The sequence below is a fragment of the Raphanus sativus genome, unplaced genomic scaffold (assembly GCF_000801105.2).
Source record: "Raphanus sativus cultivar WK10039 unplaced genomic scaffold, ASM80110v3 Scaffold3513, whole genome shotgun sequence".
NCBI classification, from domain to species: domain Eukaryota; kingdom Viridiplantae; phylum Streptophyta; class Magnoliopsida; order Brassicales; family Brassicaceae; genus Raphanus; species Raphanus sativus.
Genome location: NW_026618819.1, coordinates 1 through 10,723, shown reverse-complemented (window position 1 = coordinate 10,723; position 10,723 = coordinate 1). Strand labels below are relative to the sequence as shown.

The window sequence follows — 10,723 nt, the reverse complement described above, 5'->3', positions numbered from 1 at the left end:
AAAAAAAGAGAGTCAAGGACATACTAGGAAAAGTTGGAAAGAAGTTCATAAAGGATGAACATGGAATTTCTATTGCGTCCTATTTGCTTTTCCACTGTTCACATAGTAAGGGAGTTACATGGTATGATCTGATATACTAGAGATACCTCTAAATGTCATAAGATTCTGATTTTATCTTTTTATTATGTAAAGAAATATCAATATAAAATTAAATTAATACTATAAGAGAAAATTCCATAAAGTACCCAAACTAGATTTCGTTAAATTTTTAATACCCTACACTTTTTTCTACCAAATTTAATATAACTTATTATTTTTCATTTTAATATATTAACTTTCAAAACTATACTCATTTTAATATTTACACTGTGTCTATTTTAATCAAAAGTATTAATAATTTTCAAAAGATGGTTTTAATTTGTAAAAAAATCTCCAAATATCAAAAACCAGTTTTAAAATGTTATATTTATTCTAAATCTATAAGAATAAAATTAAATAAGTTGTTTTAAATCTTAAAATTATAATTTATTCTTAATATCAAATTTAATTTTTTATTAAAACTTTAAAACTTATTTATTTTTCATTCAAAATTAATTTTTCTATTTTTAAAATTTTCCATAATATAGTAATTAATTTTACTCTTAAATTTAAATAAAATAAAATTGAATATTTATTTTAAAATTCTTTAAATTTCGTTTAGAGTTTGATTAAAATAAGTAGTATTAAAATAAACATAGTTTAAAAAGTTAGCGTACTAAAACGAAAAAAATAGTTATTTAAATACTAAATTGTGTATTTTAAAGTTGAAGTATTAAAACTTAATTTATCAAAAGTTAGTTGAAATATTTTAATGGAATTTTGCTTACTATAGTGAGATATTTCCATGATGTTATAATACGTTACTGGTAACTAGTTCTAATACGAGTTTCTTTACGAGAAAAGGTCTTACCTCACGGACTCGATACTAGAAGGTGGAGCATCTGCGTGGGAGAGAGCAAATGGGGCATTTTTATTTGAATACATGAAGAAAAGTGAGAGTGTCAAGGAAGATTTCAATGAGTCGATGATGAGTCATACGACAATAGTAATGAAAAAAATATTTGAGAATTACGATGGGTTTGAGAGTATGAGGGATTGCACGTTGGTAGATGTAGGAGGTGGGCTAGGCACTAGTCTCTCCCAAGCTCTCTCCAAGTTCCCACATCTTAAAGGTGTCAACTTTGACTTGCCTCACATCGTCTCAGAAGCTCCCCAAATTCATGGTAATTTTTTTTTTCATGGTAAACTTTTATTATGTTTTCTTTTCTTGTTATTACTCTTTACTGGTAAATTAGTTTTCACTTCATTGATTCTGAAGATTGATATAACCTTACAAATACTGTCTAGTTGATACTTGATTCTAGGAGACATCTTATCAAACAAAGTTGAAGGAGTATAGTTTATACATATTAAACGTTATTGGTGCTTCATCTAACCATCATGTCGATTTGTAAAGTGCTTAGTTAGTTGTTTAAAGTAATTAAATAAACTATTTCCAGGCGTGGAACATATTGGTGTTGAAGTTCCACGAGGCCAAACCATATTGATGAAGGTATAATAAATTTGAACTCCATATCATTATAATCAAATTTTCACAACATACCGTATAACCATGTGTGGTGAGAACGGGACCTGCCTACTTCAAAAACTTATAATGAAAAGTGGGTACTTCTGAATTCTAATAATAAACAAATTTCATTTTGCTTTTTATTTTATTAAGTGGATACTTCATGATTGGGAGCGATGAAAAATGCGTGGAGATATTAAGAAACTGTAAGAAAGCATTACCAGCAACTGGAAGGGTAATCGTAATCGAAACGATAATCCCACGGGAAGTATCCGACACTGATATAGCAACCAAGAACGCACTGCATTTAGATATGATTATGATGTGTTTAACCCGTGGGGGGAAGAGAGAGAACCAAAGAGGAATTTGAAGTCTTAGCTATGAAAGCTGGATTCAAACTCCCAAATTTTATTCATGGTGCTTATTCTTTTTGGGTTATTGAATTATAACCAAATTGAATTGCAACTTCTACTTATACGTGTTATACTTAAATAACGTTCTACTCTCTTTCAAGCGTGGAATATTGGTGGTTGTTGAATCTCTTTCTATAAATTTATGTGATTTGAGTTTATATTATAAAAAAAGATACAACCCTTATATGCATAGATGAAGAGAGAATTAAGTTAGAACGATGTCTACTTCGCTTTGCTTTGAGTTTGTGGCGCGAGAGAGATACTTAAAAGCTTACCAATAGTCATCGTCTAAACCAAAATTAAACCATGCAAAAATTAGAAGCCAATCTATCTTATTAAATCAGAAACATTACAACTTCTTCTATGTGGATTTTAAAGGTGGACCTCATATATTTAAATTAAATGTCTCATTCTTTATATATAATATGTACTATAGTCTAATTTTGCATTGATGTATTTCCTTAAATACAATTCTTCTTTTGTCCATATTCCATATATGATTTTCACATTTATTACATATCGATTTAAATAAGATATATACTAAAAATACTAAAAATATTAATCGTTTTAGAATTACCTTATACAATTCATTTTAAATTGATCAGTATACTTTCATTGGTCATATTGATTTTATTAGTACGAATAACATTAAATAGATAAATCACAGACACATACATAAAGATATGATTATTCTTTAACTACGTTGGGCCTGATGTACTTTCTAAAACAAATAACACATAGCTTTATATATTGTATAGAATATAGTAATATTGTATAGTAGTATACTTATACAATAATACTAAAAACAAACCAAACTGAAATATAATATATATCGAAAATGCTTTGAACCATTACACACAAAATATATTAGACCTCAGAGATAAAATTCACTTTGAAATTATGTAATAGTTATTTTAAAAAATTAAATTTCGTAATGTACAAAAAAACATAAGTTTTATATAAAATTTTGTGTTACAATAAAAAGACACAACTCGCGCTTGCAAAGTGTTATTTTTACATAAAGACATATTTGATATTGTTCTTTAAACACAAAATTGAATTATACAAACTCGATACTACATAAAACTAAACAATATAGAATACATTTTATAAAACCCGTGCGGGTGCGCATGGCCTTTGCGAAAATCGTAGATATGTTTATATAATATATTTATATATTATGTTACACATATTTTCATATAAATAATACCCCAGTGTAAGTTTTATATGATAAATGTTGAAAATACAAAATATATAGCACTATATATTTTAAATAATATATATAAAAATCTACTTCACGTTATCATAAAATTTAAAAATCAAATTTAGTAATTAAACACATTACTTATTTAAACACATTAGTACACATTGTTATTTATCAAAATTTTATATTAATACACATTGCAATCATGTATAACATTTAGTAAATTTAATAGAAACAAAGATAAAAGAAAAATTGACTCCCGCTCGGTAGAGCGGGTCATGATCTAGTATATTGTTAAATATTCAAACAAGTATGCTCTTAATTTAAGTTCTAACTAATAACGAGAAGATTTTGTAGAGTTTTAGTCATCCTCGGCGAAGGCTGCATCGTCCTGATCACCATCACCAAAGTCATTATCATCATCTCCACCCAAATTTGTAACTGGAGGAGGAGCTTCATCTTCAAACCCTGGTCCGTCAGGAATATCCATGTCCTCCGTCACTTTCATCGTCTCTAGATTCTCTTCGCTGAAGAAATCATTCATTGGCTTGGATACCTAAACAACACACAAAACATTGAATAAAACAAAACATGCTCGGATGCAGAAAGGTTTGTGCTTAAAACAAAAAAAAAAGGAAAGAAAATGGTTTTACCTTGAACAATCGGTTTCTCTTCTCAGCACTTTCTACAAGGTTCTTCCAGAGCGGATCATTCTTTAATGTTGCAGCTGAACCAACAACCTGAGTGCATGTTTCATACGTGAGAGATTAACACAAACAATAGTTTCTATGAACTTTTTAGCTTTTTTTTTTCTATCTTACCAAAACAGAAGACTTCGCTCGTGTAATCGCAACATTCATACGCCGAGAATTAGCAAGAAAACCAATTCCTCCTTTATCGTTAGCTCTAACGCATGAGAATATTGCTACATCCTTCTCCCTTCCCTTTTCACAATGATAAAAGACAGAGACAAATGTTGACTTCCTGGTTTTTGCTTAATGCACATTTTTTTTAGTTTTGAAATGTAAGAAAGAAAGAAAGAAAGAGAGTAAGAATATTGACCTGGAACCCATCAATAGTGTTGATATCAACCATTTTCTTTGCTGCATCTTCACCAAACATCTCCTTAAACCGAGATTTGAAAGTTTTAACTTGGAAGCTATAAGGAGATATAATAGCTAGCTGAGAACTTGACTTGAGCTCCGGGTACATGGTAACAAGTTTTTGGTAGATGAGAAGAACAAATTCCACCTCGTCTAGATTTACACGAGAACCAGTTGCTCCTGGATGTTGAGACTCTTTCCCTTCATGTATATCAAAAAAGCAAAACGGACCAAAGCAACGGTATTTATGCCAGTCACGAGTTGTCTGGCCTTCAATGTCATCTCCATCTTCCAGTGCATCTTCATAGAATTCCTTTGACGGAAAGCTTCTTATCTAAATTTTTTCAGACAAAACAGAGAGAGTAAGGAGAACCAGATATTCAGTGAGAATCTATCTTAAAGGGATACCTCTGGATGCATCCGGTATTGGGTTTTCAACATGTTCACCGGATAGCCAGCCTTTTGAAGTCTCTCGAACATGCTTGTGCCGTAGCTTCATTAACCAACGGAAAGACAACAATTCAATAACGTCAATGCAGCAATGACATACAAACAGATAAAGTTTGAATGTAACGAGTCCTTTAAAGTACTTTACCCAGAAGCCTGAGCAACAGTTGAGATTACAGTAGCTGCGAGTTGTTTTGGATCCCCTACCTGATAAAAACAATGTTACCCAAAGCTATTGAAGTTTCTCTTTACTAATCATATTAAAATTATTAACTAATAGACTAATGGTGTTTGAACTCTCACTGGTCACATGTGCAGTTTCAAGATAATACTTATATTCTTCAATTTTAAGAAAGGTGTGGAAACTTAAAAAGTGTAATAAATTTTCTATCTATCAATTTATATCTAGGAGAGAGAGAAAATACTGCAAGTTTGGAACATGAAGGGGTAATCTTTATGGAATGTTTACCAGAAATACTTGTTTGCACTTAGTGGCCAAGGGGATAAGAGTTGCCGGCTCAACCTGCGCATGTGCACAAGAGTAACTTTCATTAGAAACGAACTCTGAAGAAATATAAGCATTGACATTTCCCCTACGTGCTTCACTTCCGTAGCAAACAACAAATACTTTTGAGATATCCCCAACATAGGCAAGGGAAACTACATGGACCAACTCTAGTGAGCCTCCATGACAAAAGTCTCATGAATGTTAAGTTTCGACAATAAGCATCACTATTTTGATAACCATTTTCAAAGACACAGTAGGCAAGACATTCGAGCACTAGTCCAGGGGGCTTACAGCTTGTGCAGCTTCATCTATGATAACGACATCGAAACCACGGTTTGATTTAGCGATAAGTGGTGTCCCACTGAAACTAAGCGTAGAAAAAACCTGAAAGTGCAAAGAAACCATAAGTGAATGGTCAAGGAAAAATAGTGATCTTTAAGTTACATGAATAACGAGGGTGTTAATTCTCCATACAATTGCAGACTCTTCCACTATTGAAGTGCGGAGGCTATCATCATCAGTTCCTGTGGTTCCTTGTTTTGATTTATCAATGGTTGAGCCACGCCTTTTATTCAGCTGCAATAGAGTGTTGTTTCTCAGGAAAATGGTCAACAGAAATTGAAATTTCGTACCACAACTAACAAAAAAACCTATCATCATGATCCGATGACAGTTAGATTCTTTTAAGAAAGGTTTATCTTAAGCAACGAAACCTAACTCACAACGAAAGGCAATCAAAGTGCAAAAGCTATTAGATACATACGAGGTTATCAAGCGATACTGCGTCGACGGAGTGATGATGCTTGAGACCAATTCGAACCATTGAGGGTGGGTATTTCTGCGCGTTTTCGTCGCGCAGACCTGAAAGTGCAACACATAAGACCAACACTAACTTTCAAATAATGAGACAATGTGCTTGGATAAAAAACACATACCCGTAGTCATAAGACGCAACACAATCTCATCGAGTGCAGAGTTTGATGGAGCACATACAAGTACACGTATCCTATACTTCCGATTTGCCTCAACCACCTCTGGTTTCTGAACACAAAGGAGAATAATATAATCACGGTTATTACAATGTGTCTCAGAATAAAATCTTCTGACTCACCATCTCGTTTCCTGAGGTCGGGAAAAAACCATCATCGCCATCTTCAGGCATGATAGCATCTCGTGGGTTGACACCCAAAATCCAAGGAGACGCTAATGCCCAGTGATTATATCTGCAGACAAGAGGATTACTGAGTGATAAGTTCACCCAAGGGGGGATGAAGATGTTAAATGAGAGGAAAAACATACTTCTCCTCAGTGGTCATCTGAACTCGACGCTTTAGCTCATTCTCCCTATTATGAAAAGAAGAAGGTAATATCCACCAAAAATGAGAAGCATAGTTATAATAATATCTGGAAACTACATCAGAACTACAAAAGGTTATGTAAAAACAAATCATACTTAGATTGAATCCGTGCTGGAGTGGCATGCATAATGGCACCAAGAATGCTAAGAATCGTCTGAGTTTTCCCAGTTCCTGGAGGACCCTAAAGAAGGATCGAATCATCAATAATCGATTCATCTGCTTGGTCAATGCAACTCTGATATCCCTGTTGACTTCTACTTTTATACGTTCCTTTTTAAAAAAAAGCAATATTGACAGTCTAAGATAAAGACATTGAGTGCTAAACAATTCTCAAGGTTGTGTGTTCGACATTTGATAGTTCAGTAAACAAGAAGGCGAAATGGCTAGGGAAACAGGATGAATGAAGAAGTCAACCTGTATCAAGACAAAGGATCTTCTTGATAGACCAACCTGAAAAATATTTGAGACAAAGAAGATAAAAATTTGTGCCAAAAGGAAAAGAAGGGTACAAAGGCCGCCAGACTTACATCAATTGCCTCCATTTGAGATTTATTAAGATTCTCGGTAAAGTAATCATGCAGAGGTCCAGATATTTTCCAAGCATCATCTCCAAAAGCACAAGATTTTTCTGCTGCAGTAAAGATTAAATCCTTGAAAGGAAGCGAACTGATCGATCGTAGTGCAGTATATTCCCGAATTATGGTTGACAAACTACATAACTGCAAAATTAACAATCCAGCAAGCTTAAATTTAGTAAATCAGATTGTAACTAGTCTTACAGAAGTGCTAAAAAGAGAGAGAGAAAAGAGAAGCCAAGCATAATAAAAGCATGTTGTTCATTAGGCATGGTTGATGTGTCATAAAAACAACTGACCTTTAAAGTGAACACACTTTTATCTCTGGGGTCGGCAGAAGATGTAATATGAGAACGTATATTTGAGAGAGATTTGATAAAGGGCTTTGTTCTAGAGGATTTCATCTTTTTGGTTATCTGCACCACCTCTTCAGCTAAATACATCCGAAGTCGAATACGATCCTTTGTAAGGTTTTCCACAACAGCAAACCCATAAGATTTAGGAAATGAACTCCCTGTAACCTGAAAAAAAAAATGGTCAAAGCTCTAACTGAATCCAACATTTCAGAAAAGACAAATTTGAGAGAAACAAACCTGTTCTTTTGATAGCAATAAGAGATCATTTTGAGCAAGAGACTTATTCTCCATCTCCTTCTCCTTCTCCCTTTCCCCGTCTTTGTAAGTGACGAGCAGAATGTGAAACCCATCAGCCTCGCGGCACTCCATTACCAATCTCATTATAGGCTCCGATGCTAAGAGGAAAAGGAACAAGCAAAACCAAAATATGTTAAGAACCTACTTTTTATACACACCCTACAATTACGCAAATATAAGTTACCAAAAGACTGCTACTTTGTTTCATGATCAATGGGATGGGAAAACAAAATTAATAGAAGAAGAAGAAGAAAGGATGAAAACCTTCTTCAGCATCTTGTTTCTGCAAGATTTGAGCTTTAACTTCCTCAAAGAGGAGCGGCTCAAAGGCCTCATAATAGTCATCAACATCTTTGTAAGTATTCTTCACAACACTCAACTTGGCTTTAGTATCCTCCTTTTTCTTCACATCATTCTCTTTTATAAGCTGTGTATAGTCCCATCCCAAAATAATCTTATGGAAACGAGCAACAGCTGATGCTTCTTCTTCTTCTCGAACCTTCCCCTTCTCAATGGTCATCCTTCTTCTTTCTCTGCTCAAATTCTACCCGCCAGAATCTCTCTACATGAACAAAAAAATAAACTTGAATCAATACTAAAACGAAATCAAGGAAGAAAGTTATTATTAATCGGTTCAGCTTTAATTCAATGCAAGCGTTAGCTATAATGTCATCTCGTATAAATCAGTAAATTTAACTTCATATGCCGAAGAGAAAAAAAAACAGACTTTGGACACTCTTTTAGAAGGAGACTAAGGCATCAACAACACACAAAGAGAGAGAGACAGATTGACTGACTGTTACAGAGAGAGAGAGAACGCACAAGCCGGAGAGTAGGGCGAGAACTGGCGGCGACAATTTCGTTTCGGTGATGCCTTTAAAGAAGAAAGCCCAAAATACGGAGGCGGCCCTTCCCTCCCTGCGTCTCTCTCTCGACTTTGCTCTATGGTTTTGTTTTTATTAACCGCTCCCGGTTTAGTATTTATTGGTTTATTGCAGTTTTTTTCCTGGTAGAGAAACACTCAATTTCTTTTATCTCAGTTTCTTAACTATGATAAGCCATGATATTTTAACTGGGATTCTTATCTTCGGACAAAAGACGATTTTTAATTTTTTTTATATTTTAAATAAAAAAAACTAATACGCATCTTTTAAATAAGAGATATAAGAATCGTCTCTTAGCCGGAAATAGTGAAAATAGATTAAAAGTATCAAATTATAAGTTAAGAACTCCGGATAAGAGACCGAATTTAATCATTTTTTATGATCCTTTATTTTCTATAATTATAAAAATCTATAAAAAAAAAACAAAAAGTGGAATTTCATACAGCACAGTTATTTATTCAAAATACCAATTAGACCCAAAAGAAAACTGGAAGATAATATTGTTGATATAATTCTCTTAATCCAATCAGTCCAAGTCCTTAATCATTTATATTACAGTAACTTTTAAAGAGTTTCAATCATAGAGTTACATACATTTACAACATTTTCAGTTTCCAACAAACCCAAACCGGTTTACACACTGCATTAATATGAAACCCCCCAGAAGCTCCATTTCAAACCGGGTTTAGTAGTTTCTGATGGTGCTACTGGTGCAAGGGGTGCAAACAAGATCTACCGTTGAGACACAAACACGTAGAACTTCGTGAACAACTCCTCGTTGCAGCACTCGAAGAACCGTTTCTTCTTTCCCCGTTACAACATCAGCCAGACACACCTGACGCGAAACTGTCTCGTCCCTCATTCGTCTCCCACGTGACCATCGACCTAACGTCAACCATTTCACCCAAACCAGCTGCTCCGAGACTCCACATCGCCTCATCGCATCCAAAACTTGCTCCCTCGGTTTCAGGTGTTTTATACAGTAGATGAGCCCGACCAGGTTGAGCAGAACGCTCAAGTTCGGTTTGAAGAGAAACAGCTCCACATCTCGAAACCCTAACCGCATCGAGCTCATGGTTTCGACCGCGTGGAGATACTCGCTGGCCTCTAGAGATAACGCGGCAGGCCACTCGGTAACAAATGCAATCACCTCGGAAGCTCTAGATGCCATTTCCATGTGCTGCATCACGTAAACTCTTCTCCATTTCTAACAAAATGTTAAGAACAGAATAAACATAAATAAACCTTAGAAACTAGTCAAATCCAAGTTTTAAGCAAAAAGAAAAAAAACTACTCAAATCCAAGTTACATAGAAACTCAGTTTCTTTCACAAGAAAATGCAACAAAATTTTTTTTACATATCCAGTAAAAAAAGATCCATATATAAATGATGAAGGGATGAGGTTTATAGCAAACACTATACATATCCTCTAAAAAACTAACAAACTCACAATCAGACTTCAAAAGTAGCAAAAGGCACCTCTAAAACTACTTGAATGTGAAAGAAACAATAAAATATATGGAGATGTCTAAACTCCCTCTACCTGAGAAGTTTCATCATCGGTTTGTGCATCAGGAAACAGAGTATTGTCTCCATCAAAAGTGGACAACAAGGGCCATCTTTCTTTAAACAGAGGTTCCCATAAGATATCAGAACCACATAGGTCTCTCCAGAACCTAGAACAGCTACTGAGTGCGCAAAGATCAGTCGCCTATCCAATCAAGCAACACCATTTTCATAAAAAGAATCAGAGTTTCCCCAAATTTATAATCAAGAAAAAAAAGAACACAAAGCAGTAACTTAGCAAGTACCTGAAGATAAGATCCGATCTTCAAGATTATGTCGTGTGGGAGAGCGCTACAAGAAAATCGAATTGAACAAGTCATGGTTCTTTTTTTCTTTGTTTTAATCCAATCTACAGTTTCTTCGGATGTTTGTGGCTTTATTTGGTTTATAAGGAGTACACGTTAC

At 34.3% G+C, this 10,723-nt stretch overlaps 3 protein-coding genes across 5 annotated transcripts; 1 reads left to right on the top strand and 2 right to left on the bottom strand.

Annotated features, from left to right (window-relative positions):
* Positions 1 to 925: 925 nt before the first annotated feature.
* LOC108840808 (caffeic acid 3-O-methyltransferase 2-like) lies at positions 926 to 2,168 on the top strand (the record flags this gene model as incomplete). The annotated part of the gene is given in 5 exon segments (XM_057001341.1): positions 926 to 1,262; positions 1,539 to 1,591; positions 1,760 to 1,777; positions 1,779 to 1,952; positions 1,954 to 2,168. Coding segments are annotated over 5 exon segments (684 nt in total), but the record flags the coding sequence as incomplete, so codon positions are not given.
* A 129-nt stretch (positions 2,169 to 2,297) lies between these two features.
* On the bottom strand, positions 2,298 to 8,807 carry LOC108842666 (probable helicase MAGATAMA 3). 3 transcript variants are annotated; one of them, XR_008942085.1, is made up of 21 exons: positions 8,665 to 8,807; positions 8,132 to 8,429; positions 7,808 to 7,965; positions 7,514 to 7,735; positions 7,167 to 7,358; positions 7,054 to 7,089; positions 6,735 to 6,820; positions 6,581 to 6,625; positions 6,393 to 6,504; positions 6,217 to 6,322; positions 6,045 to 6,142; positions 5,756 to 5,857; positions 5,573 to 5,665; positions 5,243 to 5,296; positions 4,922 to 4,980; positions 4,735 to 4,819; positions 4,286 to 4,660; positions 4,045 to 4,167; positions 3,877 to 3,963; positions 3,512 to 3,779; positions 2,298 to 2,346 (listed from the first exon to the last, which is right to left on the bottom strand). XR_008942085.1 is itself a non-coding variant. In XM_057001342.1 (20 exons), the coding sequence occupies exons 2-20, from the start codon at positions 8,385 to 8,387 to the stop codon at positions 3,585 to 3,587; spliced, it is 2,484 nt and encodes an 827-aa protein (XP_056857322.1). In that variant the 5' UTR covers positions 8,388 to 8,429; positions 8,665 to 8,807; the 3' UTR covers positions 3,388 to 3,584. The 3 variants fall into 3 exon arrangements, 1 of the variants encoding a protein (XP_056857322.1); XR_008942086.1 differs by having other exon boundaries at positions 8,690 to 8,799; XM_057001342.1 differs by lacking the exon at positions 2,298 to 2,346 and having other exon boundaries at positions 3,388 to 3,779.
* A 469-nt stretch (positions 8,808 to 9,276) lies between these two features.
* LOC130506657 (uncharacterized) lies at positions 9,277 to 10,703 on the bottom strand. Its single transcript, XM_057001343.1, has 3 exons — positions 10,564 to 10,703; positions 10,296 to 10,463; positions 9,277 to 9,958 (listed from the first exon to the last, which is right to left on the bottom strand). The coding sequence occupies exons 1-3, from the start codon at positions 10,636 to 10,638 to the stop codon at positions 9,437 to 9,439; spliced, it is 765 nt and encodes a 254-aa protein (XP_056857323.1). The 5' UTR covers positions 10,639 to 10,703; the 3' UTR covers positions 9,277 to 9,436.
* Between the last annotated feature and the right edge of the window lie 20 nt (positions 10,704 to 10,723).